The 18,974-nt window shown below is 45.3% G+C and overlaps 1 protein-coding gene across 1 annotated transcript in view; it reads right to left on the bottom strand.

Moving 5' to 3' along the window:
• Positions 1-18,974, bottom strand: part of LOC119384790 (transformation/transcription domain-associated protein-like) — a 946,434-nt gene that overhangs the window by 894,862 nt on the left and 32,598 nt on the right. The window contains 2 exon segments of the mRNA XM_049413130.1: positions 5,643-5,747; positions 10,400-10,510. Coding sequence (XP_049269087.1) covers positions 5,643-5,747; positions 10,400-10,510 — 216 coding nt within the window.

Here is an 18,974-nt window from a genome sequence, read left to right as displayed (position 1 = left end):
ACGTGCATGGAATCGTGCGATACATCAGAACCTGCACGCAAGCGCCATTTATTCAGCGGAATAATTCTTGGTCGGTGGTTGCGACCTTGGCGGCCCCAAGCCCTGCACATGTTTTGACGAGCTGGCGGTGCCATTGCCGATGATAGACGACCCCAAACCCGAGACTCTGCACAGTTTGGTGCAATTTCTGTCGATATTATCTGGCGCAGTAAATACAATTTGGCACACTTTGGCGCAGTTGGCGCAGGAGTGGAATCACTGAGCATCTGTCACAGAATCAGTTCAGGAGTACCTTGAAAGAATAAATCTTGCCGCCCTTCTTTGCACTCGCTCAATTTTATTGATTAATACTTCCTGATAAGGATCCCATATGATGCTTGCATATTCTGGTGTAGGCCTTGCTATTGTTATATATGCCGTTAACTTTACTGGTGCTGGATCCGTACTGGTGCTGGAGCCACGTAAGAACCGTAGCTTCTTTTCAGCGGTAGAACAAATATTATTGATATATTGAGTCCAGTTGAGGTCTTTACATATTGTCACTCCTAAGCATTTACATTTGTTAACGGTAGCTAGTACAGTGGTAATTAATTCATAATCAAAATTTAGGACGTGCTTAACCTTGTTTGTGACGCGTAAAACAACAGTTTTTTTTTTAATTAGCTGCATTTTGCAAGTTGCACACCATTTTTCAATAGATGCCAGTGCGTCCCTGGCATTTTTTTATCACTGTGGGTAGATATTTCCCGATAAATTAAACAGTTGTCGGTGAATAGCCGCACAGTAACGTTGTCACTCATATCCGAACAAATATCATTAATATAGACGTAATATAGAAGTAACTGTTAAACGATCGGACCGTTTATGAACACGTACTGTGTCCTATGTGACAGATATGACTTTATCCATTCCACAATATTGCTATTAATTCCAAGCTGTTTCAGTTTTATAATTAACTCGTTATGGGGAACCCTATCAAAGGCTTTTGAGAAGTCAAGGCATACTGCATCAACCTGTTGTTCATTATCTATCGCTTTTGAAAAGTCGTGAATGGTTTAACAAGCTGTGTTACAGTTGACAGTTTTTGCCGGTGTACAGACATGCATTGACAAGTTTTTTTCTGGCCGCTGGGCCAATAAAGGTGCTTTTTGTGGTGAATCCTTTTTTAATACTCCCGATTATTTCGACTTGTCAGCGGTTCGTGCCGAGTGCGAATAAACGGTCGGCGACTGTATAACATGCCAGTTTGAGTAGGCACAGCCCATGGTGGAGATATCGCCAAGAAACTTGCATGTTAGACGGCACGCATTCCAATATGAGAAATCAACGGCACAATAACGCAAGCATTTCTGTGTGTATGAATATGGTAAGCTTCGCTTATCTCACGTGCTCTTTGCTCTCTGTACAATTCAAAAACGGGGCACTGATGAAGGATTGACAGCCACATGCTTTGCAGTGCTCAGCTAAGTGACACGACACAGATCCGTTAAGCGAATACGCATGCTCTCTTAGCCAGTCGTTCAAGCATCGGCCGGTTTTGCCGATTAAACCATGAAATGAAAGCACTAATTCAAATGGTTGAAAATCCCTCCGATAATAAAATTTTTTAGACCTAGAGCTTTCTTTTCACACTGACCGTATGTGCTGGCAATATAAACCTTGCTCAAAGAAAGCTATCCTACGCTTCACGTCTGCGTGCTCTAAACTTGTAAAGAGGGGTATTGCACTCTCTTGCCTAAAAGCATTTCTCACCCACTCATGCGGCCACCAAGTAGCTGGTTGCTTCGAGCGCCAGTTTCAATGGCTCAGGCATACTGGTTATACCTGGTCCTTGCTCATGTCTGTTTCAGAGACCTTTGGTGAACTTGGCAAGGGCCTCGTGCAAGCACAGCCGTTATACCTTATGTCCATGAGGTTTTACACAGATTAACCCTTTATGAGACATAATGTTGTGAATAACGTATGCCACCTATTCAGGGGCGGCACTGTCGTTTCTATCAGCTTCTTATAATATGTACAAAATTTGAGCTCTCTATTGTTAAGGATTTTCGAGAAAAAAAATGGGACATATGTGTCCCACTGACCACTGAAAGACGGTCGTTTCAGAAAAAAAAAGTACTTTTATTTTTTCATGCGAACTTGCTGCTGCCTTACAAGTACCAAAGGATAGATCCTAAAAACACCTACCGTATGTACTCGTGTAAGGGCCGCACCCCTACTTTGGAGGGGGAATTTTGAAAAAAAAACTCAAGAAGTCCCGCCAGAAAAGTGTAGTTAGTTAAATTGCAGCTAAATGGCGCTGCCAGCTTTTCCGCTTCCGCCCACCTCGACGGCGCCATTATTGCTTTGTGTGGTGCATCGTTGGCATCGTGTGGGTAGCTTGGCAGTGTTTCTTCAGATCGGTGTTGTCGGTGTCACTGTCGGTGTCGGTGCCCTGTTTAAGCCATCGCAGGTGAGGGACGATGGGCCGGCACTTGAGATCTTTCACTGCAGCCTTTAAACTGGAAGTGATTGAATATGCCGAGGAGCACAGCAAGCGAGAAGCTGGACGCAAATTTGACGTCGATGAGAAGCGCGTGCGTTACTGGATGAAACAGAAAGATGCCCTCGCCACTACCAACAGGAGCCGAAAGGCATTTCGCGGAAAGAAGTGCAAGTACCCGGAACTCAAAGGCGAACTTGTCAAATATGTCATCGACACTCGAAGGGGCGGCTACGCTGTCTCAACTGACATGATCCGCATGAAAGCCCTGGCCATCGCTCGCCACATGGAAATACCCCAGGCACAATTCAAGGCAAGTCGGGGGTGGGCTACGCGGTTTATGAACCGTAACCAGCTCTCCATCCGCCGCCGAACAACACTTTGTCAAAGGCTTCCAAGCGAGTACGAAAGCCATGTGATTAAGTTCCATCGCTTTGTAAATGGTCTCAGGAGGGAGCATGAGTACGACCTCTCCCAAATTGGGAATGCGGACCTGACTCCTGTGTGGTTCGATGCACCAGAAAGCACCACAGTGGATTTAAAAGATGCGAAAAGTGTGTCTGTGCGCACGACCGGCGCAGAACGTCAAAGATGCACTGTGATGCTGTGCATCCCGGCAGACAGCAGAAAACTTCCGCCGTACGTCGTATTCAAGCGAAAGACTCTCCCTAAAAAGAAGTTCCCTCAGGGAATCATCGTACGTGCCCAGGAAAAGGGTTGGATGTCCGAGGAACTCGTCGTAGATTGGATAAAGACCGTCTGGGCAAACAGACCTGGAGGCCTGTTACAACGGAAAGCCCTCCTTGTTCTGGACAGTTTCAGGGGCCACTTGACGGACCACGTCAAGAACCGACTCGCCACAACTCGTACGGACTTGGCCGTTATTCCTGGAGGACTGACGAGTGTGCTGCAGCCGCTCGACGTCTGCATTAATCGTCCGTTTAAATCGGCATTTCGCCGATGCTACTCGGAATGGATGGCTGGAGGCCATCATGAGAAGACCCCTACAGAACGGCTGAAGCGGGCATCCCTACAACAAGTGTGTGCGTGGATTTTGAGTGCGTGGCGTGCCGTGTCATTTGAAACAGTCGCGAAAAGCTTCAAGGTGACTGGAATTTCAAAGTGCATGAGCGGCGCTGAGGATGAACGTCTCTGGGAGGACGCCGACGCCGAGGCGAGCTCTTCCGAGAACGAGGACAGCGATAGCGAAATGGAATCGTAATAAAAACATTCCTGGAATGTCATTTGCGACTCTCTTACACTCTGCTACTGTCGCGGAAACAGTACAGACCTTTGGTGAGCTGTCATCAGCCTGATTAGTGTAAGGGCCGCACCAAGCAAAAATTTCGAAAAAAAAGTGCAGCCCTTACACGAGTCTATACGGTACTCTCTATCACAAAAGGTCAGCTAAATATCCAATGTACATCCACTCACTAAGAGCACTCTAGCAGCAGATGTGGGTTCTGGGCATGCCTGCAACAGTATAATTCTTGTCCGTGGAGGAAGCTTCCCTGCGTGATGCAGAATGAAAATTGGATACTGCAATCGGCTGCACACGTTAGACTGGCTACGCTTTTGGAAATATATCCCTGAAAGGTTGTCAACTTTGCATTGCACAAATTTTTTAGGAAACAGTATGGGTAGGAACCAAGAAAACCACTATAATAGCAGATTGAGGAACTCGTGAGTATGAAATAAACTTTTAAAGTTTGCCGCTCAAGCTGAATCAGGTGGAGAGTGCGCCAAAGTCTGCTTAAAAATGGATACACCATGCACAAGCGCAATGGTTCGTTTAGAACACGAGTAGTGCTACCAGCCTGCGAATACCATAAAAACAGCTACCAAAACTGCTTTCCATAACACCCAGGCGGTGGCACTACATGTCTGAAAGCAATCTATTCAGTGGTTTTGATCTAAAAAATTGAACATGGAGAAAAAACAAGGTGGGACATATGGGTCCCACTGTCCCACAAAGGGTCCCAAAACCACGATATGATTATGAGAGACGCCATAGTGGTGGACTCCGGAAATTTCGACCGCCTGAGGTTCTTTAACATGCACCTAAATCTAAGTACACATGCCTTAAACATTTTAGCCTCCATCGAAAATGCAACCGCCGTGGCCTGAATTCGATCCCGCAACCTTCGGGTGAGCAGTCGAGTGCCATAACCACTAGACCACCATAGCGGGGCTCCCACAAAGGGTTAAAGAAGTTGTTGGTAAGTTTGGCGTACATGTTCTGTTCCAAAGCAGGATTTCGTACAGGCTACTCGACAACAGACCATATTCATACTATCAGGGGTGAGACAGCTTAAAACTGAATTGGGAGCAGTTTTTGAAGCAGCAAAATTTCAATTTTGGAGCAGAAGAACCTTGATTTGGAGCAATTAATAGCATTTAATATGTCGTCCTAGGAGCTTGAAAAAACAAAATTGTGGCAACTTGGGGGGCCAAGTACATATTTCAATTGGCTTAGAGTACACATAACACTGAAACAGCCTCTGGAGAAAGTCTTTTTTTTTTTTAACAGATTATCGCCAAATATGAACCTATCAACATACCACATGAGCTATCTAGTCTTTGTAAGACACATATGAAGTAATTGAAAAAAGCTTCTGGAAACTAGGTTCATCTAGAACATTTGGAAAAATAAACGAAAAACCATCACACTTATCAAAAATTTTTAAAGAATGTGAATGCAAAAGAATTGTAGTTCATAGAAGTAGGCCTTTGCTTAAGACCAGCGATATGGGCTTTTTGTATGCCTGCTTATTTAGCTTTTCACGGTTCCCAAGAGATTCCTGTAGGCCAGTGTTACTCTTGTCGACGTCACTGCTACTAACGCATCGTCACTCAGGATGGCATGGGCGGCGCACTGAACACATCACAGTAATATCAATGTCGCAGGGTGCTCCGTTGAGCTTTTGTGCACTGTTTGTCCTCGAGATAAAATAACTTCGAGGTGACAGATGCCATTCAAAGGAGACCTATGCATTCTGAGCCATCAAATGAAGGGCACATCTCAAGCTTGAAATTTTATGTCAAAGCCCCTTTAACATTTGTGTGGCCATCGTGGAGAAGCTGTAAATTCTAAAAATGATCATAAAAGCCTGCAGTCGTGCATCATGCAATAATGCAACCATGGCAAAGAGACACTCACCTTGAGCAGCTCAAACATGAGCTGGAGGATTTGCTTGACATAGGGACGCAAATGGTCATTGGTCGGAATGCGGTGGATTATCTCCAGGATTAGCTTGCGCAGTTGCTGCAAGACGCAACGAGACACATAATTTTGTGGACTGCGTTGCAAACGAACAGCATAAGTAACATTTAGCCACATTCATGCAGTGGATTATCTCCAGGATTAGCTTGCCAGTTGCTGCAAGACACAACGAGACCAGTCATGGGCATGTTACCAGTAAAAAGTAAGTGTTACAGTTACAGTTACCTAAGCCAAAAAAGTAACTCTGTTACAGTTTCCGAAAGTAACTTGTTACAGTTACAGTTACTGTGAAAAAGTAACGTTGTTACTTTTTCGTTACTGTAACAAATAACTTATAAATCACAAAACAAATGATAGAATTTATTAAAAACGTACGAAGGCATGTGGGTAGTCAGAATTGCACGTGGTAAAACTCCAGGCGAATGATACTTAAAAGGGAGCCTAACAGAAGCAATCGTTGCCCCGTTTTGTCGCCTGAATAAACATCCTAGGATATCCTGGACGCCCAAGAAAATGTTTTGGTAGAACTGGAACTAGAACTGGAAAACATGGTTGATGCACTGGAACGACGGCAGTATCGTAGGACGTTTATTAATGATACTCAGAAATGCATGCGAAGAAGAACGGGGAGTGCATCATGAGTGAAGACGACGTCCATTGCGTCTATTCCATATGTTTAAGGTGTATCAAGCCCCATTCGGAGAGCTTTGCATCTGCTGGGCGTAAAAACCATTTTCAAGCCCCGTCATACCTTGGAACATGTGTTCGCGAAACCCAAAGCCCACACACCTGCGGACGATCAGAGCGGGGTCATCTGCAAGTATACTGCGGTGATTGCGACGCGACTTACATCGCTGAAACAGGCAGGAAAAACGGCATGTTGCTAATGCAATCCATGCACCGCACTCTAAGACGGGGCTTGTTGAACACTGCTGGACAACAGCGCATAGCTTTGACCTAAACTATGGGACTACGCTAGCTCGTGGACGAAGGTCGGGCAAGGGGGGGGGGGTCTCCTGGAACCTGAGGATGCCGCCTGCATAGGAGGAGTAACGTTCAGGTCATTTTGTTAATAATAGTTGTGTTAAGCTGGAGTAAACCTTTTACAATCAGTTCCAGAGAGGCTTTAAAAAATTGCTTCGCTAATTCGTATTGCTGGCTCTCAGCCATTTCGCGTGCTGCTGCTTTCTAGCCGCCTGTCAAACACGATTAGCTCGGAGCCACGCATGAAGAAGACTGTGAAATAGACGTCCTAATTCTCCACCGGCACACCAAGAACAGAGCCAGAAGCTCAAGTGACAATATATATATATATATATATATATATATATATATATATATATATATATATATGCTGAATAAAAAGGACGTGAACTAAGCAAGCTGTTCGGCTGCAACATGATTGATTTAAGATATGTAGTTTACAAATAAACTTGGCCTTAAAGACCTCCTCCGACCAACCTCTGACCTTCTGCAGGGAAGATAATCCTCTTAGCGACCTCCTCTCCTAAACTGCGAGAGGAGCCCTATTGTGGGAAGTTATATGGCGGAGAGGATATGGTAAAGAAGGTAGTTTGAAAAAAAGGAAAGCATTTAACGTCGGCCTTTAACGAGTGCTCCTGTTGGATAATTTTTTATAAAAACAGAAGTAACTGTAACGGTAGTTCCCGTTACAGTTACTGTGTAAAAAAGTAACAGTGTTACAGTTACAAGTTCCTCTAAATTAAAAGTAACTAGTTACAGTTACAAGTCACTGAAAAAAGTAACTAGTTACCGGTAACGCGTTACTAGTAACTAGTTACTGCCCAAGACTGAACGAGACCCATTATTTTGTGGACTGCGCTGCAAACAAACGGCACCCATTCATGCAGTGGATTATCTCCTGGAGTAGATTGTGTGCAGTTGCTGCAAGACACAATGAGACCCATAATTCTGTGGACTACGTTGCAACCAATCCATTTGTTGATTTTCGTTGAATACGCAGGGTGACCAGATTCTTATCAACGCTTATTCAGTGAATTTTATGCAAGGTCAACGATGCAACACAAAGCTGTCAAGCTCCATTTTTTAAATAGATCAGTGAGGGAGGGTACAGAAGGGGCAACTGTCCATTACACTACCAACATAATAAAATTAACATATAGGCCCCATTCAGTCCTATACTGGTTATTATGCGAAGTAAAGGCATAGTACCATGCCAGAAGATGACACCAAAGATACCGTCTTTACACGATTGTAAGCCGAATCAAATGTAGGTCAACCCCTGAAAATCGCACATCAAAAAACTTTTTTTTTAAACGCACGAGGGCATTCCGTATCTAAAGCTTATTTTAAGTTGTCACCAGACTGACTACATGTGCTCACTGGTAATCGTCAAGCTGGCCCTCAACGTCGACGCCCAGGCCCGAAGGCGATGCCCAGGACCAACGGTTGTGAAGCGCATCCTTCAGCATTCCCTTTTCCGAAGTGAAGACGTGTTTCTTTGTGTGACAACTTCCAGTGTCACCAGACGAAACCGATCGCGTAGTTCATTCACATGCACCGCAAGTTCCAGAAAGCATCCAGAATTCAGCCTGCGATACCCCCGGCACTTGGCGCCACGTGTGAAAGTGTGGTCACTGCAGTTGCCACTGCCGCACCATTCTCGTCACAGTTGTTTGCTTCTTTTTTTTTTTACACAAAGAATAGCAGTGGCAGCCCTCTTGAACACAGCTGTGAACGAGCGCCGAAAGTTTTTAGCCCAATGCACTCTTGACGATGAAGCATGATGATCAAGCATAACTTGGCACACAGAACTGCCCAGACGCCGGTGAATCGACACAGCTTATCAGCCCATACTCGCTTCCGCACGGTATATTACGAAACTTACGTCGGCGGCTCCAGTGGGTGGCAGCACCTGAAGCGCGTGCAGCTTGCATGGGGGACATAGGAAAGGGAGAAAATGAAGGGCTGGAGTGGCCAGGGCAGATTTTAGTTCCCACCCGCTTGCCAAACACGGCCACCAAAAATAATAATCAGCCCACGTCAAAACGAGAAGCTCTTCCATCAACCATCAATGCCCACCGGACAAATCGCTGGCGTTCGCAGTCAGGAGTTCAGTTGCTGATTAGAACAGCGGCACTTCTATCAACGATAGACACTTCAAAAATGGCGCGCATGCAGCTCTTATGGGAGTGTCAATCAATGATGGAAGAGCCACTCTCCCAATCAACAGCAGCACTCCTGAGGGTGAACAACGGCTTGGTAAAAGATGTGGGAGTGCTATCAGCCCCTGTAAAGTTGTCTGCGCCTCATGGCGCACGCGCGCCTCGCGGACAGGCCGTCGGAGGCAGTGGCGCTGGGCTCGCAAGCGTTGGGGTTTGCGCGTGAGCGACGGCCACGCCACCGACGGCCGCCACGGCCGCCGGGCGGGAAAAAGGAAGTCTCTTGGGATTTGGCGGCTGGCGTGGCGGGCGGCTCCCGCGGGGCGGTGGGTGCCGTGGGGGACGATACCACGGCTTGTCTCCCTCGGTACGAGTTTTCGGTACGAGCCATGTGGTCCGCATCATGGGAGAGCGAGGCACAGAGTACGTGGATTGTAGGCAAGCCCAAAGCGAGCGAGTACGGAAGCCTCGTAGGTGGTCCGGGTTTCTGTAAATAGTTTCTTCTGTCTCTTTGACTCTGGGAGTCGTGGCTTGTGTAGCCGGGTGGCCAGGGGCCACGGGTGTCGTTGCTGCTGGTATTGCGGCTCGACGGCGAGGCGTCGTGACATCGTCCGGGACGGTGGGCGCCGATCGCTCGGTAGGCTGCTGTGTGCAGCGAGCGCGTAGGGCCACCTCACAGAGCTGATGTCTCCTCGTGGCTGCCTCCTCTGCGCCTGTGCGGGGTGCTCGTTTTGGATGCCGGTTGTTGTCGAGCGACTCGTTAGAGCGACTCGTTAGGCCTAAGGCTCTGCGGAGCCGCCTGTCGCGCGGGGGACACAGCCCGTTGGATCGTGGCGATGAGGTGTTGCACTCTGCTTCCCTCGTTTAATTTAGCTTGCGTTTGCACAAATTAAGAAAAGCAACATTGGTTCACTTAAATTTGTCGTCTGTCACCGCCGATATCATTGCTAGCCGTAGTGAACATCGTACTACGTGGGCGCTGCGCCCGTGGCTCCCTTCCCTTTGTCCTGCTGCACCGTTCTGTCGAGAGTGTTTTGAATGTACGCAGCGAGATTGACGTAACCCGCGGTTGGCTGTCCCCTGCACATCGTCTTCGCCGCTGGTCAGGAATGCGGTCGAGACATCTTGGGCAATAGACATGCCTGTGACCTGCGCAGCTGCCTTCAAGCTGGAGCCCTCGTGAGTGTTGCCCACAACCGGAGGATGTGTCAGTGCGAGCGACGCTCTCTCGCGCCGACGGTCACCTCGCCTTTGCGGTTCCGGAACTGAGGCCAAGCCGTCGAGAACTTCGGATTTCAAGTTTAGGTAAAATGGGTTGACCTACAATCGTGTAAATACGGTATTAGTGGGAACAATGCCTTTCTTTTTAGCACTTCTTAGTAGCATTACACTGTGGTAATCAGGGGCTGAGGAAAGTTAGCAGCCAACTATAAATACTTGCAAACATTGAAATGCATGTAAACCTGACAAAATTATCATAAAATCGTTGGACAAGCCACGATTTGCTTGCATGCATGGTTTTAGACACCGCCTGGGGAAGGCAACACTCACCTGCATGTTGTGCTCAGCAATGAACTGTGGCTTGCCCTCCTGGAGAATGCGCAGGAACACTCGCATGGCATGGTCCAGGAACGTTGGGTAGTGCACCGATGTGACAATGGTCTAGAACACAAAAGGTTCACAAAGGACACTGTCAGATGCAAGTCACATGGGAAAGTTCTAGTACATCCACCCATGTCGGCACTTGTCATGACGGCCTGTATCCTAGCAATGTCTGAGATAGAGAAGTTCTTTTTGTGTGAGGGGAAATAGACTGCATGCTTCTACGCTATCTCAATGGGGCCATTCATACAAATGGTTGAGCAATGGTTGGCTTGGCACGTGGGTCTGTTTGTTGTTGATTGTTTTTTTCTTTGCACCTATGCATGTATGTGCATCTCGCAATTAACTTTCAGTGGAAGTAAGCAATTCTGGCTTGTCATTTCTGCGAGTCTTCGTAAAGTTTTGCACTACCGAAATGTTGGATCATTACCAACTAGCACGATCAAATTGTCTATTAAGTCCAAAAAATCAGCCAGGAAAGGTGACACATGTGGCGCAGCTTTGCTGTCATATGTCCACCTACTTTGAAAAGAATTCCTATATGTGAGACTGACGCTTTCGGTACTTTATTGAACTTAAATGTCATGTTTTCAAGCAAGTCAACCAGGTGCAGAATCTCAGCCTCGATGCCACTGTATTCAAAGAAACTGTGCACAGCACTCAGTGCATCGATCACTTCTGCCAAAGGGGGTGCTCGGGCAGGCTCATCATTGCCGTCTTCAACGTTGGTGGCCGAGTCTGTCGTTTTTGCAGCGATCTCACTGTCGAGGTCAGTGCAGCATGTTGGTAATGGGCACTTGTTATTCGAGTAATCGGAGAAGCTGACTGGATTGCACTCTCTGTTCTCAGTGTATAAAGCCTCATATCAAGCACAAGGAGTTTCACCTTCCTCATCAAATGCCTACAAAATGTGTCCTGCACTGGTGGAAAGATGAGGATGATGATCGCAACAGCACACGCCGCTGCCTCGCACTTGCGAAGCCGAATGCTCAAACATGGCGTCTGCAATGTTTGAGCAGTCAAGTGGTTATGGCACTTGACTGCTGACCCGAAGGTCGCGGGATGGAATCCCGGCCGCGGCGACTGCATTTTCAGTGGAGGCGAAAATGTTTGAGGCACGTGTACTTAGATTTAGGTGCACGTTAAAGAACCCCAGGTGGTCGAAATTTCCGGAGCCCTCCACTACAGTGTCTCTCATAATCATATCATAGTCTTGGGATGTTAAACTCCAGATATTATTATTATTAAGAGGCGTGTGCTTGTGTTGTGATCTCGAAACATCAGTCTCCCAGGGGAGGCCGTGTTACGAGTGTCTTGGGCCAATGATCTGCAATGTAAAAGTCTCTCTTAAAAAGTTGAGAACAGATGCAATGCTGAAAAGTGGTTCAGTGCCGAGAAACATTGCTGGGTGTAATGAGATATGCTGGGTGTAAACTAAGGGAAAGTGCTTTTTTCTCTCATGCTCAGATTCGGGACACTTCACAAGCACGTGGAGAACGGAAAGCCTGTCCCCACATCTGTTGCATACAGGCGGTTCACTACCAGTCAACAAATAGTTGTGTGTACTGAATGTGTGCCCTATCCTTAGCAGTGCTGGGCAGTATCGAAGATACATGTATCTTAGATACTATCTTAGAATGTGTTTGGGTATCTTGTTTCTGCATCGCGATATGTCTCGCAAGACGTGTATCAGTCTCTGTATTTCTGATACATTGAGGAATGTATCGTGTATCTTAAGATACGATACTGCGATCACACCACCACCGTGCGAAACAATAAATGTTGGCTGAACGCCGCTTCTCAAGCTGATACCACTGCCACTAAGTCCCCAGAATAAAACTAAAGGCCATGATCTTTCCACCAGAGTTTTCCAGCGAGGATAGGCGATGAGCTGCGAGCGTCCCCATTGGTGGAGCAGTCACGTGGTGGCGCTCGCGTCATCTCGATAGACAAGCGAGCGAACGTACGCACAGCCGACCTTTCGTTTTATTGCTTTTTCTTTTTAGTTGTGTAAGTGCCGCGACACTTGACACTTAGCAACTGTCCTGTGCCGTGTACTCCAATGCACGCGGCGTCTTTCGCACACATTCTGAGGCCGCTATAGTGTCATTATCAAAGTTTCTTTTGCGTTGTGCTTCGTTACAAAGTCCGAAGAATGCAAGTTCGGGGAACTGCTTTGCATCTAGTGGCTTTCACACATCGGCGATTTTTAGGATCTCGCAAGTGTAAGTTTGACTTACAAGCACTAAGATTAACTTGTATGCAAATAATATTCTAATAGCTATAGCACCACTGGCACCGATGCTGGATCTAACAGAACAAGCATAACAACCGCTATCTTGACGTCTTTTTCTTTTATTCAAAGAGTTTTTAAAATCACAATTTGGTTGTTAGCAGAAATTCCTTCTGAGCTGTCCTTCTTTTCCATCTCATACATTACATACGATTGATTCTACATTGTTTTTTTCTGGTCTGCTTACTGCAACATGCCTTTATTGTACTGCCAAGGTAAGCTCCCTGGATTTAGTCTTGCTTTTAAATGTCTGCGTCATTTCTGCTACAGTTCACATACTTATAGTCCACTTGAATTTACTGTTATGTAAAGGCGATGTTAAGAGCAAATATATAATAAACCGGGCACGCCTGGCGTATACAGTAACAAAAATTCTGCTTACTAATAAGTAAAATCACAAAATTCAGTTTCCATTCTAATAAGACAAATTATTAGGAGCCATTTTTAAATATGTTAGCAAAGGTATTCGAAAGAAACTGTTATACCAAATGCTCCGTTTTTCTCCTGAGTGTCCCAACGAGCCGTTCTACGCTATTTTTATAGGCTCTAAATTTAATTTGCATAGCTATTAGGGGTTACCCGCCGCGGTGGTCTAGTGGTTATGGTGCTTGACTGCTGACCCGAAGGTCGCGGCATCTGCATTCCAATAGAGGGAAAATGCTAGAGGCCCGTGTTCTTATATTAAGGTTTTAGAACCCCAGGTGGTCACAAATTTCCAGAGCCCTCCATTACAGCATTTCTCATAATCCTATTTATGGCTTTGGGACGTCAAATGCAACAATCATTATTAGCTCCTTGGGGTGCTGCCTGTATCATGTTTCTATGCTTAATCGCTGCGCTTCATATGCAACCACTTTTCTATTTTACATAGATATACTTGTTTTCCTTATTTAGGCTTCCCTAAATTCTATTACTGTTACTAATCACCAAGTAGTCGGAGCTATAAGTGGCGTTAGTCTGAATAGTGGTAGTGTCCTGCGGTGCTTTGCGCCACTGTACAATAAGTCAGAATCGTTTCTGGGCGGCACATGTTCATCTTGGTGACGTACACCTGACCGGTGATCCGTTACTGCAAAAACCGTAATATGTTTACGGGCAAGGTAGAGTCGTATTTGCACTATAGTGCGGAGGCTTCTTATTGAAGTTCTTATGATTACATCGCAGCCCGCTAGCTGGTCGGCAAGCAAGCGCAGCAACTCCCATCAATTACATAAGCGACAAGCAAAAACCGCTATCATCGAAGAGTATAAAGTGCTGTCATGTTAAGCAGCTAAAGCAACGCCAATAAGTTGTTTCAAAATGGAACTCATACACCTTTTGAGATACTAACACACATTCACTCAAATGAAACAATGGTCACAGTTAATACATTTTCAAGCGAACATTTTCGTGCATAGGTATTTAGTGCTACATCATACAGATATATAACAACAAATTTACAAATGTATCGAAGTATCTTAAGACACAATTGGAATGTATCGTATAGGATACAATCAGTGTTGTATCTTGTATCTGTATCTCAAATACTTCTAGCCTGAGTATCTTGTATCGTATCGCGATATAATTTCAAAGTATCTTCGGCCAGCCCTGATCCTTAGTCTGCAGGACAACACGTCCGTTCGCCTTAATTATGTCAGTAGTGGTGGCGGCCCTAACTGCGGTTTTACTAGATGTAGCTTGTTACATAGTTCAGCATCCCACAGGTGTTGCCATTGTTTTCTTATATTTCTACGGATAGCTGACCTTAAATCCGTGACGCAAATAGCCAAAGCATGGCCACAGGTCCTTTTTGCCGTAGATCGAGCGGTTTTGTCAGCAAGAATGCTGCCCTCAATGTCTCTGGTGATCCGTTACTTGGATATATTTGTTTTCCTTGTTTAGGCTTCCCTAAATTCTATTACTGTTACTAATCACCAGGTAATCACTCAGGCAGCACCCCAAACCTGGCACTCAACATATAATGACATCCTGGTTAGATGTGTGTGCTGCACACAATACTATGTACAGATTGTTTAAAACTGGATTTTTACGTTTGCAGAAAGATGTTAGGGACTTCACAACGCTTAAGGAGTCAGTAAATATCATGGCTTTATGTAGCTTTGTTCTTTTGATTTGTTGCACAGCAGCTGTAATTGCATATGCCTCTGCTGTAAAAATACTCGTTTTCGGATGCAGAACGTTGCTTTCGGTAAACGCCGGACCAATAGCTGCGTAGGAGACACTGGTATACGACTTGGACGCATCTGTATAGAATTCCAAACAAGAGTATTTGACCCTGATTTCCTGAAAGTGCATTTTAATATGCACATTGGGGGCGTGGTTGGTGACTTTAATGAATGATGAGTCGACTAACAATCTGCCACTGCCAAGGCGGCGGAAGCTTTACTGGGGCCATGAGGTTGTATGCAAGAAGCGGAATGTCGAATTCTCCCCTTAGTTTCCTCACCCGCAATTGGGAAGGGCTCCCTCACTCTCAGTCAGTTACGAAAAAGCATGGCACTTCTGGTATCATTGATGACGGCATGGCTAGGGTGTTTGAAGTTTGCGTTAACTTTCGAGAAGTATGTGAAGTTGCAATATGCCCTCTGTAGATGGAGTGCCCACTTATTCGATTCTACGTAGAGACTTTCTATACGGCTTGTTCGAAGGGCTCCGTTGGCGAGTCGAATATAAAGGTGATGAACAGGGTCCAGCATCTTAAGAACATTTGGTGCGGCAGATGGGTTATCGCACCAGAGTCCAAGCGCGATTGTATGAGGCTCCTGTACAAGTTTAGCAGGCATGTTCTGTCACTGCCCCATGAGAGGTGTGCGAGGACTTTAAGAATGTTCATTGTTTGATGAACATGGGGTTTTATGTGTGGTGTAAATGTCATCTTAGAATCTTCTGATCTGTACACGTCCCAAGTTGCTGCCCACCGAGTTTTATATCGGGATTTGGGGCAAACCCTCTCTTTTAGGTAAAGAGTACGCATGAGCTTCTCTGGGGATTCAGTTTAAAGCCATTTTCATCTGTCCATTTGGACACTTTGTTCAGGGAAAGCTGGATTTGGCACTTGCAGATTGTAAGATTGCATGATTTAAAGCCTATCTGGACATCATCAACATAGCGGCTGGTGGTAGACAGGGGGTTCATCTTTATGAAGAAGAGTGTGCAACTAAGAACTCCTCCCTGCCCGTTTCCTGGGTAAGTAAGAGCAACAGAGTGTTCCTCATTTTGACACAGAAAGTACAAGTACCTTTCTATAACACTTAACATGTTACCATGAATTCATATTGCTGACAGGTCTCAGGAACCCAAAGCGCCACGTGGTATCGTACTCTTTTTCTATGAAAAGTGTTGCTTATGCAGAAATGCATCAAGGGCGCCGTCTGTATTGTCTTTCTGTACTCATTCAATGTAAATGTTTGATACAGAGCCATCTCTCTATTTCACTTATATTTGTTTTCCTGTTTTAGGCCTTAAATGTTTTTCGCATTACTAATCGCCACGTAATGGGAGCTATACGCGGCAATAGCGCGAATAGCGGCGGTGTCCTGCGACGCTTTGTGGAACTATACAATACGTCTGAGACGTTTCCGTTTTGCACATGTTCTCTCGTTGAAGAAAAATTGCTATTTAGATTGCACGTTAGTGAGTATATCAACAAAGATTCCTTTACGCCAGCACATAAGTAGAATATGAAAATTCATTGCAGTTTTACGTCATCTATGTGTACACCAGGGGTCTCAAACTGAGCTTAGAGCCAGCGGGCCGCAGTCGCAAAATTTAGTTGCAAAGGCCAGGTCAGTGAAGATGGTGGGAGAGACTTTGAACAAAATGACGTTTGAAAGGAAGCCTTCTCATATCTCATATATAGGTCATTTCTGAAGAGTATTTGGAGTCAGAATTTGAGAAACATCGATACCGACGTGCAGAATGACTGATATCTGGACCCGGATTCTGAAATGTAGTTTTTGTTCCACGGTTATATTTCAGCTCACGGTGACCAAATGTTCCTCACGAAAGGAATGCTTGAGACCAGTCATGGCTGTGCAGCTCACGAACATACTTATTTAGAAAATAAAAAGAAACGGTACGAAAACGGTCATGTGTGCGGGCCGGGCCGCTAGCGAAAGGTCTCAAACCCCTAGTATACACCATGCGCCCCCCCCCCCCCCCAAAGGAAAAAAATGTCGCTATGAGTGTTGTTGCTCCTGTACACCTGTCCGGATATACGGTATTGTGCAAACGGTCTTTTGCCGACAAGATAAAAGTCCACACCGGTATTTGCGCCGTCGTGCGAAGGATTCTTATTGAAGTTATTGTGATTACATGGCAACCCTAGCTGGTCAGCAAGCTGTGCAGCGATTCCCATCAATTGCAAAAATGACAAGCAAGTACCGCTGTCAGCGAAGTGTATGAAGAGTTGTCCTGTGAAGAAGCTAAAACAAACCCCAATAAGTTATTTTGGAAGGAAGCTAACGTACTTTGAGCATGAAGGGCAAATATTTTGAGATAATAACAGACATTTCATTGAAATGAAACAAAATAGGTCTCGGTTAAGAAATTTTGAAGCATACATTTTCATGCATAGGCGTTTGCTGCTACATTACATGGATCTATAATAACAAATTTGAGAATGTATCGAAGTATCTTAAGATACAATTGCCAAGTATCATATCGGATACAATTTTTGCGGCAGTATCTTGTATCTGTATCTCCAATACTTCCTACCTCAGTATCTTGTATCGTATCGCGATACAATTTCAAAGTATCTTTGCCCAGCCCTGCGCGCTGGTTAAAGTATAATGAAAACTTGTAAACAGGAATCATGAAGCGCTTGTCGTTCTGGGCACCCAGCCCATTTCAAAGGCGTGTGTCGTTCGCGGCTATTTGATCGAGATGCTCGCGCGTCGTCTGCTAGGCGCATACCAGAGAGCACATGCAAGTGACGCGCGGAAGATTATTTCGTCACTGTAACATTCACTTGAGTGATAGTCAGTTTTTGACTGTCTGAAGGCGGATTTTTGAAAGCAGCATTTGCCAGGAGCTAATACTGAAAGCTTCTGCGCTTAAAAGTTCCCCGATGCGTGCTACCGCCTGCTGGTGTAGCACACTATACTCAAGCCCGGAGTTCATGCGCTAAATAGCACGAAATGTCACTAGACTTGTTCCACTTTTGAGCGCACGAAAGGACAGGGACGAAAACAACGCGGACACAGCGCTGACTTCCAACATATGTTTTATTTTCTACAGTGGTACATATATATATACAACGGAAAGCACGCAGGCACATTGTACAGGAAGGCTTCGTGTAAAACCACAAATAAATATGCGTGATAAGCAGTCAAACAACCCGATACCGGAATTTTTTTCTTTACAAGATCAAGATTTTTTCTTTACAAGATTTTGTATATATATATGTACCACTGTAGAAAATAAAACATATGTTGGAAGTCAGCGCTGTGTCCGCGTCGTTTTCGTCCCTGTCCTTTCATGCGCTCAAAAGTGAAACATGAATTACCAACACGCCCAAGCACACATTCTTTCAAGTCACTAGACTGCTTCCAGGGATATACGTGATCACCCGTTCTCTTGCTAAAGCTTTTGAGAATTACATTTGTTGCCACCGAGAGAAAGCAACAGTTGGTGCCAGAAAATGAAGAATTATGCCAAGTGTTTCCACCATTTCAGAGCTTAAACCAGTTAAATCGTGGTGGTACGAAAAGCAAACAAAATTCAGCTGCATATGCCGCGCGCTTCCTGCAATGCTGGCCGATGTGTGTGAACAGACGCTGTTGTTCAAGTCTAAAGTTGTAGTGCCGACTTTCAACTTGAGCCAATATGTGATAGGTGTGAAAAATGAGGCCTCTTGTCAGTTGCTTGAGCTCGTCTTTGTTTTTGTCGACGGATTGTTGTAACCTCAGTACAGTGAAATCTCAATATAACGAACTTCAGGGGACCGCGGAAAAATGTTCGTTATTCTGAAAGGTCGTTATAGTGAAAGCCCAAAAATTTACCATAACAATAGAATTTCAGTAACGCAAACGTCCTACCTTTGCAACGGTACGTTTTTGAACTCGTTTCTCACAATGCACATGTGAACGTCAGACAAGGCACGTTTATTTGAAATAGTCCGTGATCGTATTTTGACGGGTGCAGCACAAACTCTGCGTCACAAACGATTCTAGACCGTCCGCATTTTTATGCGCCGCTTCGGTCGCTGTGCCGCTTTTTTCTATGAATATG

The sequence above is a fragment of the Rhipicephalus sanguineus genome, chromosome 3 (assembly GCF_013339695.2).
Source record: "Rhipicephalus sanguineus isolate Rsan-2018 chromosome 3, BIME_Rsan_1.4, whole genome shotgun sequence".
NCBI classification, from domain to species: domain Eukaryota; kingdom Metazoa; phylum Arthropoda; class Arachnida; order Ixodida; family Ixodidae; genus Rhipicephalus; species Rhipicephalus sanguineus.
Note: the sequence above shows the minus strand (reverse complement) of the source record. Positions and strands in the feature narration are given on the sequence as shown.